This window comes from Melospiza melodia, chromosome 2, assembly GCF_035770615.1.
Source record: "Melospiza melodia melodia isolate bMelMel2 chromosome 2, bMelMel2.pri, whole genome shotgun sequence".
NCBI lineage: Eukaryota > Metazoa > Chordata > Aves > Passeriformes > Passerellidae > Melospiza > Melospiza melodia.
The window spans coordinates 121859568-121877049 of NC_086195.1; the positions used below are offsets into that span (position 1 = coordinate 121859568).

Consider the following 17482-nt stretch of genomic DNA (forward strand, 5'->3'; position numbering starts at 1 on the left):
CTGTCAGTGATAAGGACACGGCCATTCAGCTTGGAGAGCTCTGGCCTGACTGTGGCCTCATTAAAAACATTTGACAACTCAGCTGGGTGTAAACTGTTGGGAATTTCCAGAGACAAATTCAAAGATAGTTCTGTCTGAAAGGCAGGTGGATTTTGTTGAAAGGACTGAAAAGACATGGAGTTACTCTCTTCTCTTTGGTCAGGATGCCCCAGAACACAGTGAATGTACTGGGAACTGCTCTTAAGAGGGTTGTGCCTGCCCCATGGAGAGAGGACTTGCACCTTGTAGACACATTTCACAAGTAATGGGTGCACTTGCAGAACAAGAAACGAAGAAACTAGAGACAATAGAGCTGTTAATGCAGGAATGATAGGTGATTTCCAACTAACAGTAAACGTGCTCTGATTCCAGAAATGTGATAACTTTATTTTAGAATATACTTTTGGATTTACTTCTGTTACATTCATTATTCAAAACATCTGGGCTATGTAAATAAATCCTCCCTTCTTCTTTTCCAGATGATCTTACAGCAGCCAACAGTGTCCCTGAGCTTTAGCAACACTCAGCAGCTGGACCCACAACAGCTACAGCAGAGGTCAGGGACCCTTTCTCAGCAGCAGCTTGTCCCCAGTTCTCAACTTCAAGGGCAAATCACATCTTCACAAACGCCGAACCAGCAGTCACTGAGAGAAGCAAGCGTGATATCGAGCCAGGTAATCATTTCTTTGAACAGAGAAGCATTTAGATGGACAGGAGACACTGAGCTGTTCTTAAGCAAGAGAGTAAAATCATGTCAGTCCTGTAACTATGCCTTTGCCTTCCCTTTCCTATGCTTCTGTAAAAGGGCAGCCTATAAAAAGGGTTTCCCTACAGCATTTACCTTACCTTAAAGCCTGTTTTTAAGATCTCAGCCAGGAGGGTTACTTGAGCAGCTGTTTCAGATTGAAAATGGAGCAGGGGGGCATGCAAAATGTGTCAGTGACTTACTGGTCTTCAGGTGGTCCTGAAAGAAACCTGACTGATCCCACTGGAAACTTGAAATAGTGAGACCTCTCAGAATACTTGCTCCCTGAGCCCAGTCGGACACCACCAACACAACAAAGCCTGTCTGCTGTGGTGGCACACAGAATACATTGAGATTCTTCTGAGACCCTCAGGCTGTCAACGTTAACAGGTTCCTGCAGAGCAAAATAAAGTTCAGCCTGAGCAGTAACTGAGATCTGTGAAAGCTATTAGGTTTGGCACTGTATTTTTTGTTCATACTGCTGGTTTCTCAACATTTCCAGTGTTTGCTCTTCCACCCACCTGTTGTACCTCCCTTCACAGAAAACTGAGCTCCTCTGCTTCCCAATTGCGTGGCAAGCATATTTCCATTATTGTCTTCTGAGCCCACAGCTGTAGCATTTCACCTCCTTCATTCCTGTGTTATAATGACTCTAATAAAGTAGAGAGTGTATAGCAAATACAGGGCAAGGGGCAGAAACTGATGCCCAGAAAGTTTCGTCAGAATACAAGGAAGAACTTCTTTGTCACTGTGCAAGTGACCGAGCACAGGAACAGGTTGCCCCTAGAGGGTGTGGAGTCTCCCTCGCTGGAGATTCTCAATCACCGTCTGGATACGATCCTGTGCCCGTGGACACGATCCTGTGCCTGTGCTCTGGGATGGCCCTGCTGGAGGAGGGAGGCCTGACCAGATGTCCCACTGTGGTCCTTTCCAACCTGACCTGGCCTGTCATTCTGTGAAATGGGGGGGCGGGGGGAAAAACAACACTTTTTTTTATTCTTTGATCTCTTGCTATGACGGGGGTCGGCGGCAGCTCCTCACACTTCACTTTGCTCCTGCCGTAACTGGGGGGGTCGTTTAGGTTTGCGGGCCGGCAGGAGCGGGCCCGGGGCAGCCGTGGCCATGACAGTCGTTTCGCGTACGGTGGCAGGAGCCGGCTGGCGGCAGCGCCAGGCACTGGTGTCGCAGCCGGGCTGTCTCCCCGCTCTCTCCTCTTCTCTTGCAGGGCCCGAAGGCGGCGCGGAGCGCGGAGCTGGCGCCGGGCGGCGGCCGCGCCCCGCCCCGCCCCGCGCCCGCGCCGTTCGCCTCAGGCGGCGGCCCCGCGGCGCCCCCTGGCGGCCTGTCCCGCGGCGGCACCCCCGCGCCCGCCGGCTGCAGCCACGACCAGCAGCTCAGGTACGGGCCGGCTCCGCGCTCGGGGGCTGAGGGCTGGGCGTACAGCTCCGCCCGAAGGGAACAGCGGGCGCGGCGCGCCCCGGCTTTGGGACTGCAGGAATGCACGGGTGGATTAAAATTCCCAAACTGTAGCTGTGTCACCCAATAGCGTTATGAAAACTGATGCCTTGCTGCTGGCTTTGAAGAGCACAAGGTGAATTAAATCGAAGTTGTAAAATATTATTCAAGCATCCATATACCTAGCAGATAATAATGGTAAAAAATGTGATTTATGAGGTGGATGTCCGGTACCCATACCGCCCCAGAGGGCAGGCGCTGCCCCAGCCTCCGCCTCGCGGTGCCCGGACGCGCCTGCCACAGCCGGCAGCTGGGTCAGAGCTCCTCACACTCCTCAGCCCGGTGCCGTGCCCGTGAAAATGCCGCTTCTCTTTGCACACTGTGGGATTTGTATGGTCCTTGTCTTACAGCAATGTCTTTTTTTTTTTCCCCTCGTGTGCCAGATTGTTGCTTAGCCAGCCTATTCAGCCCATGATGCCTGGGTCCTGTAATGCAAGACACCCTTCAGACCTCAACATGGCGGGATCCCAGGCCAAGTACGTGCCTTGTTGAAGATAAAACATCAAAGTTGCTTTTGAGGGGAAGTAGCCTTCTTTTGTAAGATGATGAAGTAGTTATAAATATTGGGAATGTGTTACTGTGCTGAGCCTGCCTTTCAGCATCTGGGTCAGCCTTATCCTGCCTGGTCATATCAGGAAGAGTGACAGAGAGAAACACAAAGTGCCAGTGGCATTTTAACAAGCCATGGCTGGGGGAATTGTTGTCCCTCACATGCTGCCTGCTTCAGCACTAGAACTTTTGACCCACCAAAGGTAAATATGAGAAAGTCAGCACTGGCTCAGTTAAATGATTGGTGAAAATAGAAAGCATCAGCTCAGTTGTTTTATCTCCTCAAAACGTAGATGAAGGAGGCAGAACACACTGGTCAAAATATACCCTTTGTTACGCTGTTTTTTGTCACTGTACTTAATTGTGAACTGATAAAATAATAAGCAACTGTTTGCACATCATTCCTTTAAAAATAATTCTTTTTACAAAACAGTACTCTTCTAATGTTATCTCAGGAATGTACGTATTCAGTACTTGGTTTTTTTTAGACATCATTATTGTTGTTTAAAATTATCTTGAGTTAATTTGTCAAATGTAAATATTGTAGCTCTGCTTTAAACCTCTGAATAAAAGAGGCCTTATTTGCAAAGATGCATCTCCCAGTTCATGTAGTCTTGACTCATGGGACCCCTTTATAGGAGCTCCCATCCTCATACAAGTACCCAGACTGTAGCGTTTCTAACTAAACCCTAATGTTGAACAGCTGTTGAGTGAACACAAGCCACACTATGATCTCATCACCCTTTACAGGATAAACAGAATCAGGCTGGGTTGGCAATAGTTCCATTGTGGTTTTGCCCACAGCCTTCCACAAAACAACACATATTTAAGTTTTGCTTTGCAGAAGCAGAATGGCAAGAGGAGATGAGTATTTTGGTTCTGTCACATCCCTCGTTCCAGAGGGTTTCTAGAGGCTTCTTCTGTTCCTGGAGCGGGGCTCATGGTGATGGGAACTGCTGATAAGTGGCAATATGCGTATGAGCAGCTTAGGAAGTAATCAACCCTAGCCTTGTGTCTGCAGGAGGTCACCACCCCCACAGGGGAGCACAGGCAGCAGGACAGGCGGTGCATTGGCTTCTCTCTTGCTGCAGTTCAGGGCTCAGCATATTAAAACAGAATCAAAGGCCATTTGGTTTAATGAGCCGGGGATGTGAATGCTGTGGCTGAAGACAAGATGTGCATAAACCAGAATTCTTAATGAATCTAAAATGTGATCTGGATTTTGAGGTGAGATGTATTCTTCCCTCCAAGCCCAGCTCATGCACAGAGTAAGGGAAAGCAGTGCTGCCAGTAATGCTGTTGTTCATATTAGCAGGTCCCATGCACTGGAATCATTTACTGGGAATTATCTGGGGGGTTTAGGCTGAAGAAGAGAAGGCACGGGGAGACCTTACAGCAGCCTTCCACTATCTAAAAGGGGCTACAAGAGAGAAGGGGAGGGACTTTTTACAAGAACATATAGGAATAGGAAAAAAGTTAGTGAATTTAAACTGAAAGAGGGCAGGTTTGGATTAGATATTAGGAAGAAATTCTTTACTGTGAGGGTGGTGAGGCACTGAAACAGGTTGCCCAGAGAAGTGGTGGGTGCTCTATGCCTGGAAGTGTTCAAAGCCAGATTGGTGGATGGGGCTCTGAGCAACCTGATCTCGTGGAAGATGTCCCTGCCCATGGAGGCAGGTTGGCACTAGACAGTCTTTCAGGTCAGCATGCTGTGATTCTATGATTTAGGAAGACTAGGGATTGCCATCCCCCTTCTAAGAGAAGACCTTTGTTTCCAACACTTTGTTCTTGATTGTTTTGCTTCTTTCTTCCATAGGTATTCTCAAACCCAACAAATGTTTCAAAGTTTGGAAGTGCAGACTTCCAGCAGCAGCTCTCCAATCGTACTGATGGGACAAGCAGTGTTAAACCAAGGGTTCACCACTACCCCTCCTTCCCAGCCATCCTCTTTGCCACCTATGCAACTCCAGCACCAACAGCATCAGCAGCAACGCTACCTGCAGGTAGGGCAAAGAGGATGATGTGTAAAGTGTGCACGCAGAGGAACAAGGTGAGTGGGCTGTGCAAATGGGGCCCAGGTTTCTGCTGGAGCCTGATCCTGGCAGAAATGGCCATTTAAGAGATTCTGACGTGTGACACACTGCTACAGTGGCCGGTACTAGTACAGCAAGGGAGCAGTGGGAACAATCAGAATATCTAAAGGAAATTACTAATTCTGTACATTTAAAGCATAATCAGATTATCTTGGATATATTTAAAGTTTATTTCCAGCTGGAGAAAATCAGTGCCTTAGGATTTGTTCTGTTCTCTTTATTCAGTAGAAAATTTGCTTAGTTTACAAGTCAAAAGATGATTTTTAATTACCAGCATCAACATAAAATAGATCTGGATCAGATATCTGGATCCCTTCAGGAAACTAACATATTTTTTCAACTCCACAAGGCAAAGAAGATAAAGTGGAGCACGTTGCCTGGAAGAACCAGGTGATTTGAATATGTAAAAATATTTATTTTTGACCTAATTCAACACATACTAAAATAAAGGGAGGAAATGAGGTGTGTCTGTATTAGTTCAACAGGAGCTGAACCGAGTCTTTGAAACCTGGTCACATATCCACTGGCATCACCCAAAGAGTATAACCAACCTCAAATTATTAAACTCTTGTTATTGAAATGAAATCCTTATCATAGCCTGAGAATTAATGAAAAAACTCTGGCAGATACTGTTTCCAATAAAGCATCTGCAAAATTCACATCAGCTTCAACACTGCAAGGTCACACCCAACTGTAAGCTCAGGAAAAGGAAGGGCTAGAAGGGACAGCATGAGGCACATTAGAAAATGCTGTTTCATTTCTGCCACCCATCCGTGTCATTTCTGACATGTTCACCCACACGGTTCCCAAACCGTGAAGGCTGAAGGCTCTTCAGGATAACCTGCACATCCCAGGCAGTGCATTACTGTGAGAAAACCATTTCAATGTTCTTTGTTGCAATTTATGTCCACTCCTTCTAGCATTAGTTAAGCTAACCTCATGCCAAACAGCTCCAGAAATAGAAGCCAGCAAACCAGTAGTATTTTCAAGCATCCTGTAAGCTGAGGACAAAGAGCATTAATGCGTGAAAGAATCAAACCCCACGATAAATTTTATTTTATCTGTAGGTGCAAACACCAAGTTCTTTGCACAATGAACAACCCGATTCTTTGCTCCTGCCATCTTACTCGCCACAGCAAGGAAATATGGGGTATCATCAGACACAGCAGCAGCAACAACAGCAACAGCAGCTAACATCAAGAAGGAGGAATAGTTTATCAGAATCATCAAATTTACCACAGCCACTGCGATAGAGTCCCACCAGCACAATCAATGCACGATTAGCTTTAACCAATGGGCACATGGGGCAGAAGAGAATGACTTTGTACTTACTGTTCTGGCTTTTGCACAAGCATTTCTTTCCAAGCTCTGTGACAGAAGTACGCCCAGAGTGCAGACTGCCACGGACAGCGCATTCCCGGCACGCTGGCTTCCGTTTGCGCTGTGTCGGGAGCACAGGATGTACTGACAGAGCAGAGTCACAAGGAGCACTATCCTGTGCAGCCTCCATCACCTCTGGGAGCAGGGGAAGAGGCCGTCAGTCCCGCCCTGTCACCCTGGAAGCCATCTGGCAATTGCAAAAGACTGTCAACAGACTCATGAGGTACTTGGCCTTCACTGTTTCAGTTCTTCTTTTGTGTATGAAAAGCACTGCGTCAAAGGTCTATCGAGGAGAGAACAAGAGATTATTTTTATTATGATTATTGTTATTATTTTGCACAACTGCACAGATGAGAAAACTAGGCACTTTCTGTAAAGAGAAGTTTGTTTCTTTATTCTTGTGGCCAAATTAGCACATCCAATGGAGGAAAAAGCCCAGCCATTGGTGAAGATGGTCTACAGCTCATAACCCTTGATTTAGAATCTGAAAAGTATTATGCAGCTTACCCTAACTGTTCTTCATTACTAAAAACAAAACAACCAAAAAAAAAAAAAAATCCATAACCCACACTGGACTGTTTCCTACATGAATTGTGATTGCAAAGGAGAACTCAAATTGTAAGCACAATCATGCAATTCTCCGGTAGTACAACATGAATCCTTCTTCAACCTAAACTCACCCACTCCAAGTCTCTGAGAAATATGCACTGTGTTTTGGCCCACTGACTTGGGATGCTGCAGACTATTACATATCTCTTTCATTATAACATTTAGGATTAAATTTTCCTTTGGAGGAAGAAAAACAAAAGAAAATGCACTTTTCGCTTTTTTTGTATGTTTTCCGTTGATATGTTTCTAAGAAAGATTTTATGTAATTATTAAATAAAAAGTAGTGTATTGTACAGCTGTTGTAATAATGACCTATTTCTATATAAAATAAAATTATATGGAATTATGTGGAAATTATTTTGTATATGAAATATCAACTCATTTCACAAGTATAAAGATTGTGCTTGTGTTTTTTTGTGAGTGGGTATTTTGTAATAAACTAATGAATTAGAAATGTTTTTGTGAAGGGAACTACTGTTTCATGCTATATACAACTCAAACTATTATTTTTTTCCATTTAATGATGGACAGTTGTCTTTATTTGTAGAATAAAATAAAATAGCCAAAAGGCTTTATTGCAGGACTTGCACACATTTTCCTGTGACTGTTGAACTATGTGATTCACTTTAGACTTTTAATCTTAGCCACAGACTTGAATGGTGTCGGGCACCCAGTTAGAAAAACCAAGTATTTTCCCTTGTAGTTTTTGTCATGGCATAGACACTGAGAATGAAAGCTCAGGAAGTTTTGTTAGCTGCAAGTGAAGATAGCTCATTTTAAGCACCTTTAAAACTTTAAGCACCTTTAAAGACCTCAGGCAGCTTTGTACTTCCAACCAAAGAGTTTTATATTAGCACAAAACAGATGGTTTAAAGAACAGTTTGATTCAGCATAGGCCAGGGCTTTGACCCATGTCCAGCTTCAGTGTATTAAGACACTGCTGTCCTGAGTTTTGGGGCACATCTCTTCTGGAATACTTGCCCTGTAGACGGTCTGGCTTCCACTTTAGCATCCTTGTGTAGGCTTCTTTTCGTGTTAAATTCAAATTGACTACAGGATGGAGCAGCCAAGGGACAGGCTTGCTTTCCCTCTGCAGACAGGGAGAAGCTCTAGCACAGACTGAGGTGGGTGACTGAGCGCAGGAATGTCTTTATTCTCCTCAGTAAGACTGAAAGGGGATGGCCCTCAGGGCAGCTTGCAGCCACTGGAGCCAGCATGAAGTTCAGCAAAGTGCACGCATGGCCTTCCCTCCCTTGTGTACCAAGGATCACATTCAGCAGGGCCCACAGGTTCCTATGCCATATAGGAACAATAGAAAGAACTGGGCTAGGACCTGGAAATTGTGAAAGTAAGCTTTCATGGAAAGGAAAAAAGCTTATTTGCCCTGAGTTCTGAAAAAGCTAAAAATGTCCCAAAGAAAATTCATTGACAGAATTACCCTGGTGCTTCAACTGCAAGGTTGGGTGGTAGCACTGATGGGTGCATGTGTATTTCAGTCCTTCATCCCTCATTGAGAGAAGATGAGGGAATCAAATACTGGGTCTCTAAGAAAGCGTTTTTACTGCTAACTTTAGTTACCAGGGTGAATTAGCCTGCTCATCCCTTTAAATTCTTGTATTCAGTGAAGCAAGAGTGACCCCACCAGATGAAGATTAGAAAGTTAGATGTGAAAGTTTCACTCAGTATCTGAAGGAACTTCTCTCCTTCCATTAATGTAGACAAACCTAAGCAAGAGGTTGGCTAAGCTAGAGGCTGACTTCATAAATCTCAGACACTCCTGGGAAAGGAGGGGACAAACCTGTAGACCCAAAGTTCAGGAAGAGATAATGAAGGAATATGAGCACCTCAGAGGAAATACCTGTGGAAGCAGCAGCTGATAGATCTCAACCACTATGACAGGAAACACAGGGAGGGAAAATTCCTTTAAGAATTTGCTCTACTCTCGGGGATTACAAACCCACATCTCTCCCAATTGCCAGTGCTATGTCCAAACCAAACTCAGCCTTGGAGCAAACACTTAACTTTCTAAAGCCAGTGGTGCTGTAAGCTGTTAACAGGGAGATGCTGTAAATAGCATGGGGTTGCCATCTTCTGAGCTGGTTTAATGCATTGTTTGGAAGGATACAGACAGCTCACAAGAGCAGATTTTCGTCAAGACTGAGTTTTTCCTGCTCTTCCCCATACACACATTCCAGTTTAGGATTATTGTACTTGTTCTCTGTTGCACACACAAGGCGACACCAGTCCTCCTGACGGAGCTGGGCTGTTCTAGTTTATTATAGCCAAAACTCAGCTTGTCCCAACATAATCCCTCAGGTCGGTTTTCCGGGCAGGCAGGGTGATTACATCAGGCTACTGCTCCACGCCGAGATGCCTCGGTTCTGTCTCGGGAACAAGAGCTCCAGATGTGCAAGAGGCAAAGTGCTTGCTGGAAGCACCACTGTGCCAAGCTGGGTTCCTCACACACCACTGCAAGGAAAAGGGAGAAATCCTACAGAGGAAGCGGGTGAGTGGGCACCGAACGCCCCGGTACCGGCACACCCAGACACCGCCCAAGAGAACAGCCCCGGTACGGGCACACCCAGAGAGCAGCCCCGGTACGGGCACACACTGACACCAGAGAACAGCCCCGGTACGGGCACACTCACACCAGAGAACAGCCCCGGTACGGGCACACACTGACACCAGAGAACAGCCCCGGTACGGGCACACTCACACCAGAGAACAGCCCCGGTACGGGCACACCCAGAGAACAGCCCCGGTACGGGCACACACTGACACCAGAGAACAGCCCCGGCCCGGGCACACCCAGAGAACAGCCCCGGTACGGGCACACACTGACACCAGAGAACACCCCGGCCTGGGCACACCCAGAGAGCAGGCCCGGCCCGGGCACACCCAGACACCGCCCCCCGGGCCAGCCCCTCCCGCCGCCGGCGCAGTCGCTTCCCGGCCCGATCCCGGAAGAGCTCCTGTTTCCCGGCGTGCCCCGCGCGCTCCTTTCCGGCCGGTGCCCGGGCAGGGTGAGTGTGGGCCGGGGCCGCTCCCGCCGAATCCGCCTCCATCCGTCCCGCAGAGCCCGCGGCGCGGCGCCAATGCAGCTCGGCCCGGCACGGGGGGGCGGCCCGGCAAGGGGGGCACCGGCTGGGATCTCCCGGCGCGTCCGCGTTCGGCGGGAATGGGGCCTCTCTCCTGCCCGCCCCGGGCCCGGGAGGCCTGCGGGACTCATGGGACGGGGATGCGGCCCGTGCTGTTGCCCCGGGAAGGAGCCGGTCTGGCCCCTCATGTGCATCCCGGGACGGGCTGAGCTGCGCTCCTGGGTCGCCTTGCAGAGGGAGGGGGCTTGGGGCTGGCCAGGATATTAGTGCGAGGTGGTCCGAGAGTCTCGGATGCGCTTCCTGCTCTTCTCGGGGAGATGGAAGTAAAGCATCTGTGGTGCTGGGAAGTTCCTGCGTGAAGCCTGCGACCGGTGCGGCCCCGGGGGTTAATGGAGCTTGGGTTTGAGTTTCTGCATGAGGGAGTTGTGCGGTTTGCGATGGGCTGGGGACGGGGAAGGTGCGAGATGTGCGTCTGATGTGTGCGCGGTGCCTTTCAGCGTCGCTGAGATGGCTCCCGCAAAGAAAGGCGGCGAGAAGAAGAAGGGGCGCTCTGCCATCAACGAAGTAGTAACTCGGGAATACACCATCAACATTCACAAGCGGATCCATGGCATGTAAGTTGTTCTTATCAGCGAAATTTGCCTTCTGTGAAGTGGCGTTTGGAAGTAGGTTCGGTAGGTTGAAAGAGCAGAGAAGGACTTTCTGTAGAGTGTTGTGTTTGTGGTCCCTTGTGCCTCTGTTGTGTCCCGAGGTACAGACGTGTGCAACCCCAGGCTTGGCTTGTGGCTTTCAGGAATAAGCCTGTTTCTGTGAGTGTGAGTGGTCTGGGACTTAAGCTAAAGTTAGATCAGTTTACTTCTGTCATTCTTTCCCAAGCAAATCCTTAAACTTCAGCCCACTGAGAAAGTTCCAGAAATTAAATACTGCTGTAGTCAAATTATTGGTTTCATGCTTATCAAAGAATTGTGTGAAGTGTAAACTGGGATATGATTTGTGTTAAAGGATGTTTGTTGTGTGTAGGTAAGAGTAGCTTTTTGATTGACCAGATGCTGAAGCTCGTGAAGCTGTAGTGGAGAAGGGCTTCAGAGGAAGCTGCAGTGCCCTTGCATTCCGTGTGTGCCTGCATGCACAGGGAAGGCACCATCCAAATCCAAACAATTGGTGCAGTGGCTGACATGGAATAGGAGAGAAATGAGGCAGTGGAGCATTGCAGAACCGTGGCTGGGAATGGGAGGCAGTGGTGCTCTGGCAGTATGATGTTCTGGCCTCGCCTGTTGGTTGGCACTTCATTCTGTTTTAATGCTGGTGATGTGCTGTCCACCTTTCTTTTTGGGCATGATATGCTGGAGTTAAATGCTTTTTATTTAATGCTTGTCTCACTTGTGATCAAGTACCCACTTCCCATTTCTAGCTCAAAGTATCAACAGCAGTGTGCACATAATATAACTGGATATAACCCACTGTGGGACCTCAGGCACTACTGGCACAGCCCCTGTCACAGTGTGGGTTTAATAAACATGGCAGAACACTCATGCTGCAGCTCTTAGTTCTGCTGTGGATGCCCAGTCCTGCAGGACCTGCCCATAATGGGCATGGAACAGGCTGTACTGGGGGAGAAAAACAGTTCTGGTGGTGGTGTTGGTGCAGTCCTGATAGTGTAAAAGAAGGTAACTATCCGGTACTGTTCGGCAAAAGCTGATATTCAGAATAACATCAGTTTTGTTCTTCTGCTGCTTATTTCAATACTGATACAGTTCTGTCATGGTTATGTTTATGATACTGTTGTTGCACTGCTTTGCTCATAGGGGTTTTATTCAGAGGGTCTGTGACACCTCTGAGCTCTTCAGTGTTACTGAGATACTCAAAAGTGTTGACATTAAAATGAAGGCTTAAGATCTGGGATTTTATTCTCCCTAAATGGTTTCTATTAAAGTTAGCGTCTGCCTGCCAGGGTGAAGGTCTGCTCAGGCTGGTGCAGCTGTTTGCTATTCAGCACAGTGCTTTGGGGGGTTTTCTGTTGGGAGAACACATGGAACAAGTGTCTAGTGCTGACAGTGTCCTGAAGTTAAAGAAGTGGCTCTCGTGTTTGTCCAGAGGCTTCAAGAAGCGAGCACCTCGCGCTCTCAAGGAAATCCGGAAGTTTGCCATGAAGGAGATGGGTACTCCTGACGTCCGCATTGATACCAGACTCAACAAGGCAGTCTGGGCAAAGGGAATAAGGTGGGTTTTGCAATTTTCTTTACTGGCTGAGGAAAAAAAACAGCATGAAGGATTAGGAAAAATTTGTAAATTTCTTGCAGTATTTGCATTTTCTTTGCAAGTGCCTTCCTCTTGTGGTGTACACACCAACCTAATCTGTCACCTCTGTGTTCTGGTCAGCTGTCCTGGCATATTTATAACAAAGCTTTGGTAAACTCTGGGATTGAAAGAATTTCCTTCTACTTTTAATAAAAATAAAGCAAGGGAAAGAGGGAGTGCAGGTTTGGGGGATGAGGGCAGGGAAGAGAAAGGATTGGGGTATTGTAATACTGTAGTACCTCGATCCCTGTTGCAGCAGATAGTTTTTATAAACCTGACTTTGCAGTGATAGCTACAATCCCAGGCTGAGTGGGATTGTGCAGTGTGTCTAAACAGGATTAGGTTTTGAAGCATGCTGAACAAATGCTGCACAAAAGGAGGTGTATTTTCAACAGGACCATTAATCTTTTCTTGACAGTACAAATAAGTAGTTTGGGGACCTTGTGTTAAAAAACTACTTGTGTTAAATCACTGCTACCAAGGCAGCTGATATGATATGTTTTAAGATGGTCCAGCAGAACTCCTGTGGGGAGTGGGACCTTTTAAACTGTAATAAAAGGTTAACTGGTTGGGATTGATGCTCTGAGAGATGCACATGGGTTTAAACCATGTCTTCTGGGAGTTAGATCCCTAAGTCTGGTCTATGACATCCATAGAGTGCTTTGCCTGGCATCCTGTGGCCAACCATTCCTTGAAAAGCAGAGTGGGAGGATGAGACTGAGTTACTGGGTATTACTGGCAGGGGTTCTGTGTCCTCCCTGTTGAACTGCCCAGTTCATGGGGAGTGACAGTGGAATCAGGAGACAGCACACGTAACCCCAGGGCTTTGCAGTGAGGCTGCTAACCAAGGCTGCCTCGTATTGACTGGTGCAGGTGCAGTCTGTGGAGCAAGATGTCACCACATCAGTCTTTCCAGTGTGAATCTGCAGTTTTTACTAGTTAGAATACATGATGTATGCAAAGTAAGGTATCTTCCTCTGGAAGGATCAGCAGAGGCTAAAATCACCATGTTGGCTGGTATGGTAGTCAGTAATCTGCATAAATTAGTGAAAAATGCTTTTTGATTTTGACAGGAAGGGAACAAAGCAAAGCCAGTTGCTGTGTCTAAGTGCTATGTCCACCTGATGTAATGTTTTTTAAAAGGCTGTTTTTGCAGCAGGGAGGAGAAGCAGGTTCCTTCACATAGTACTCTGAGCAGGAGTCTCCTAAAATCTTGAGTTCAGGGTGGCAGGTTATGTGGAAAATTGTGTAGAGAAAAAATTCTGTGCCTCCCCTCAGCAGCGTATTTTGGGCATTACTAGGCAAGGAAACTAAGCTGTGATTTGCCTATTACAAACAAAATTATTAAACAATTTAGTTAACAATTCCATGGTCTTTGTGAGGAAGAAATGATGATCATTTTGTGCCCTTAAGTAAGATCTTGGTTCAGGCATGATGCTCACTAGAATTTCCACAGCTTCTGGCATAAAGATAGGCATTACTCTGAGTTTTTACAGAAGCCTTGGGCTTTCAGGGTAGATTGTTGGGGTTCTTCCTTACTATTTTATATTGTAGGAAGAAATGCTTGTTATGAACAGCTGCTCGCTGGTCATGTTCACTTGATCATCTTCAAGGTGTATTTCCTCAGTTAAATCTTACCTGCTAAACTTGAATAAAACCAAGGAAAACAAACAAAAACTCCTCTAAGGCAAACAATACAGTCTCTTATGGTACAAGATTTTGCTCTTGGTATGCTGCTGAGAAAGAATTCTGCTATGAATTCATGGCTTTCAGTACACACTTGTCTGCACATTAATCTGCCATCTTCATTTCAGGAATGTTCCTTACCGTATCCGTGTGCGTTTGTCCAGAAAGCGCAACGAGGACGAGGATTCACCCAACAAGCTGTACACCCTGGTTACCTACGTACCAGTCACAACATTCAAAGGTAAGGAAGGTGTTCAGGCATCTCCCATGCCATGTGTCTGAACAAGAAGCAAAGCAGGACAGCTCCTCCTGCAGTGCAAAATTCAGATGAAAAGCACGCTGCAGGAGTCAAACCACGGGCTTAACCTGGCTTTGCTGTAGGGAACAGGGCTCCCTGATCCACATCAAAAAGGAGTGAAATGATCATGTACATTTTGAGAGATTGAAAAACACAGGCCATGGTCACTAGGGAAGTCCCTAAGCCCATCCTCTGCTGTTAAAAGCTCAGGCAGGTTAAGCCCTCTCTGCTTGTCATCTAATAAAAATCAATTCTGTAAATGCAACTAAGTTTTTGTTTTAGCCTTTGCAGAAATAGTTGTCTATAGAGTTTGCTCTTCCAGAAGTAGGTCAGCAGACTACCCTTGAAAATCTAGGTGTACTTTCTTGGGAAGACTTCAATATATATGACAGGTGGTGGTCTTGTTTTGCAGGTCTACAGACAGTCAATGTGGATGAAAATTAAATGGATTTCCATTACAATAAAAATATAAAATATATTCTTCAGTTGTTTTTTTTATTGTCCAGTCTTTTCAAGCTCTCAACCGTGAAGCATTGAGTTGAACAGGTACCAGTCTTTAAAATATCTTGCTTTCTTTGAATTTAAACACAAAGGTGTAATTTTCTTAAAGATACACTAGACTTCTCTTACATGTGAATGGAGTAAGGAGGAGATTCAAATGTTCTTTGTGGGTGGCAGAGTTGTGCTGGGTTTGTTTTGTTCTGGGTATTAAAGAGCCTTTACACAGGTATTTTCAGTTCAGTTTGTTTAAAAACAAAATAAGAAAAACTCAACCAAAACTGCTAGATCAATATTTCATGTATGTAATCTCATGTGAATGATGTGCCCCACTGGCCTCTTAGGCAGACTCAGTAGGCTTCTCCCAAAGCAGCTCTGTGTACAACACAGAAACAGGGTTTTGATTAGTGAAATAATTGTGATCATGCTACCCCAGGGGATTTGTTTGAAGCTGTAGGGACTAAAGGCACTTAGCTTCCCTAAACCAGTAAATACTGTCAATGCCACTTTTGTACAAAAAGGGTTTATTGAAAAGTGCATGTTTTCACAGACCAACATCAGAAGCACAGTCCATGTACACTTAACATTTCAGCAAGACATAAAAATTGGAATACAATCAAATATATTAAAATAGTTTCAATTACCAGCATTGAAACAGTTTTCAGTAATAGTGCAAAAAAAGGCAACCGAAACAAACTGGACAGCAGATGAGGGGTGTTGTCCCCTGCTTAAAAAAAAGAAAGAACTGGAGCCAGCCTCTGCTCTCCCAATGCAGAAGAGGGCTTCAGTTCTTCACACTGTAGACAGATGTTTCCTTTTACATTCAGAACAAGAACATAATAAATCAATGGCACAAAACAAACCTACACACCCTTTTAGCTTTTAAAGCTCTTAAACTGAAAACCACAGACCAACAAATTGGATACCAGAAGTCCACTGCCAACTGCAAGCCTTTTACAGTATGTCCTTTGGCATAATTTCAGTGCATTTCATTTTTGATATATTTGCTGCTACTGCATGTTTGGTTTTGCATGTTCACTCCGTGACTGGCAGCTCATTCCATTTGTTCTGAGACTGTATTGGTTTAGCTTTGCATTCTCAAGCTTTGGTTTCAGTTCTAAGGGTTTTTCAAAGAAGTTAACTAATGATTGTTCAGTCAAGAGGGATGCTAAAATATGTTCAAAAGAGACAGTCCAGTCCGCTTCAGTCACAGGTGAAGGTTGAGAGTCTTTGTGAGGGCTCTTCACAGTATCAGTAAAAACAGCATCCTGCTCTGAAGCAGAGGCCTCGGGCTGCAAGTCCTCGCTGAACTCGTCTGAGCCGCTCCCCAGGCTGAGGCTCCTCTGTCCTACCTCTCCAATCTGAAGTAACAGTGTGGTCACAGTGGCAATGGCTTGATACAAATCGTTCTCCTCTGGATCTTCATGAAACATGCTATACAACGTTTTGCAGAACTGAATGAACTCCTTCTGTAAAGGGATGAAAAACCAGCATCAAAGTCCTGAACAGCCACGCTAAGGATCACTGCAGGAGTCAGGCAGGGCCACGGGAGTGCTGTGTACATTTATATGTTCTTTTATAACTTCTGCCTGCTTTTAAAAAGCTGTTAGAGAAAGGATTTCAACCCCCAGTGGTGCTAGGAAACCCTGTGCTGAAATCAAAAAGGGAAGAGGGCAGTGAAGTGTTTTGATGCCCTGATGAAGGAAATCAGGACCTGCCAGATGATCTACGGGCGAGTGAGAGACAAGGCAAGGGAAAATCCCTTATTGGTGGCTGCGACACAGTGGGTTACAACCAAAGTAGCCATCCACAGGCCTGCAGGCAAGCTTCCCTTCTGTTTGTCTCCCCTCTTTCCAGCTCTTCTAAAACAATTCAGAGATCTTCCCTGCCCAGCTCCTTTTGTCTCTGCCTTGCTCACCCATTTCAGGTGGTTATCAGAGGATGTCTCCATGTATCCTGTCAGGAGAGCTGTGAGCCCTCAGTGAAATGATGCCATGATGAGATCATGAGCCCCTGCAGAGCTGACAGGCTAGGTACATGCCACCCATTTGAAGCTTCATTTGGCAGCACAAGCACAGAAGGGATTCTGGGGGCAGTTCCATCTTTCTTTGCACATCTGTACATTTGTATTATTAGCATGGGGCCTTTTCCCTCCAGTAGCTTTCCTTATGCCATCAACGCAGAAAGCTACTAAGCTACTGGCATTAGGAAACAGATGGTAAGACTGTGACAGCCTTCAGCTGTCTTCCTGCAGTTCTACTCAGTGTTTGGCTAAGACAGGGCAAGTTCCAGGTGTGGTGGACTAAGAAGTTACTGCTTTGGTGGAGAGAAGGTATGGGAAAACAGAATAAAAATGTGCATTCCAGGGAATTCTTTGGCTTAGGAGGAAACCTTTTTCCAGCCTGCATAAGCCTGTTTGCTTGCATGTTCTGCTGCAGGTGAGGGTGACTGAAATTCTATTCACCAGCCAGTCTGAACAGAGGGAACTGGCAGGAAGGTAGTTTTTTGAAAGTTTTTAAGCACCTGCTCTCAATCAGAGGAGCCCGATCCTCAATGCTTGAAGGACTGAATCCAAGTTCAGTTGTACTGCGGTTATACTTCATGAGAGAGAGCCAAACTGTTGAATTCAATAATTTCATTTTCAGTACACTTCTTTAAAAACAGTACAGCCTCTGAG

The 17482-nt window shown here is 46.0% G+C and overlaps 3 protein-coding genes across 8 annotated transcripts in view; 2 read left to right on the plus strand and 1 right to left on the minus strand.

Moving 5' to 3' along the window:
• NPAS2 (neuronal PAS domain protein 2) overlaps positions 1 to 6821 on the plus strand; it is a 104027-nt gene extending 97206 nt beyond the window's left edge. For 2 of the 4 annotated variants that reach the window (XM_063149795.1, XM_063149796.1), the window contains exon 17: positions 519 to 1786. In XM_063149795.1, coding sequence (XP_063005865.1) covers positions 519 to 890 — 372 coding nt within the window. In that variant the 3' untranslated portion in view covers positions 891 to 1786. The other 2 variants (XM_063149793.1, XR_010026824.1) reach the window with 2 other exon arrangements.
• A 3057-nt stretch (positions 6822 to 9878) lies between these two features.
• On the plus strand, positions 9879 to 14785 carry RPL31 (ribosomal protein L31). Its single transcript, XM_063149800.1, has 5 exons — positions 9879 to 9950; positions 10523 to 10639; positions 12120 to 12245; positions 14138 to 14250; positions 14720 to 14785. Exons 2-5 carry the CDS (start codon positions 10533 to 10535, stop codon positions 14749 to 14751), a joined length of 378 nt encoding a protein of 125 aa, XP_063005870.1. The 5' UTR covers positions 9879 to 9950; positions 10523 to 10532; the 3' UTR covers positions 14752 to 14785.
• A 527-nt stretch (positions 14786 to 15312) lies between these two features.
• The window catches only part of TBC1D8 (TBC1 domain family member 8), a 49631-nt gene continuing 47461 nt past the window's right edge, over positions 15313 to 17482 (minus strand). For all 3 annotated transcript variants that reach the window (XM_063149798.1, XM_063149799.1, XM_063149797.1), the window contains exon 20: positions 15313 to 16274. In XM_063149798.1, the coding sequence (XP_063005868.1) occupies positions 15816 to 16274 (459 nt within the window). In that variant the 3' untranslated portion in view covers positions 15313 to 15815. The remainder of the gene's footprint in view (positions 16275 to 17482) is intronic.

Bases quoted from the DNA above. Each gene is read 5' to 3' on its own strand.
- RPL31 (XM_063149800.1), top strand. From the start codon at position 10,533: ATGGCTCCCGCAAAGAAAGGCGGCGAGAAGAAGAAGGGGCGCTCTGCC. The intron at 10,640-12,119 runs GTAAGTTGTTCT...GTGTTTGTCCAG, and splicing joins CACAAGCGGATCCATGGCAT to AGGCTTCAAGAAGCGAGCAC. The intron at 12,246-14,137 runs GTGGGTTTTGCA...TCTTCATTTCAG, and splicing joins GTCTGGGCAAAGGGAATAAG to GAATGTTCCTTACCGTATCC.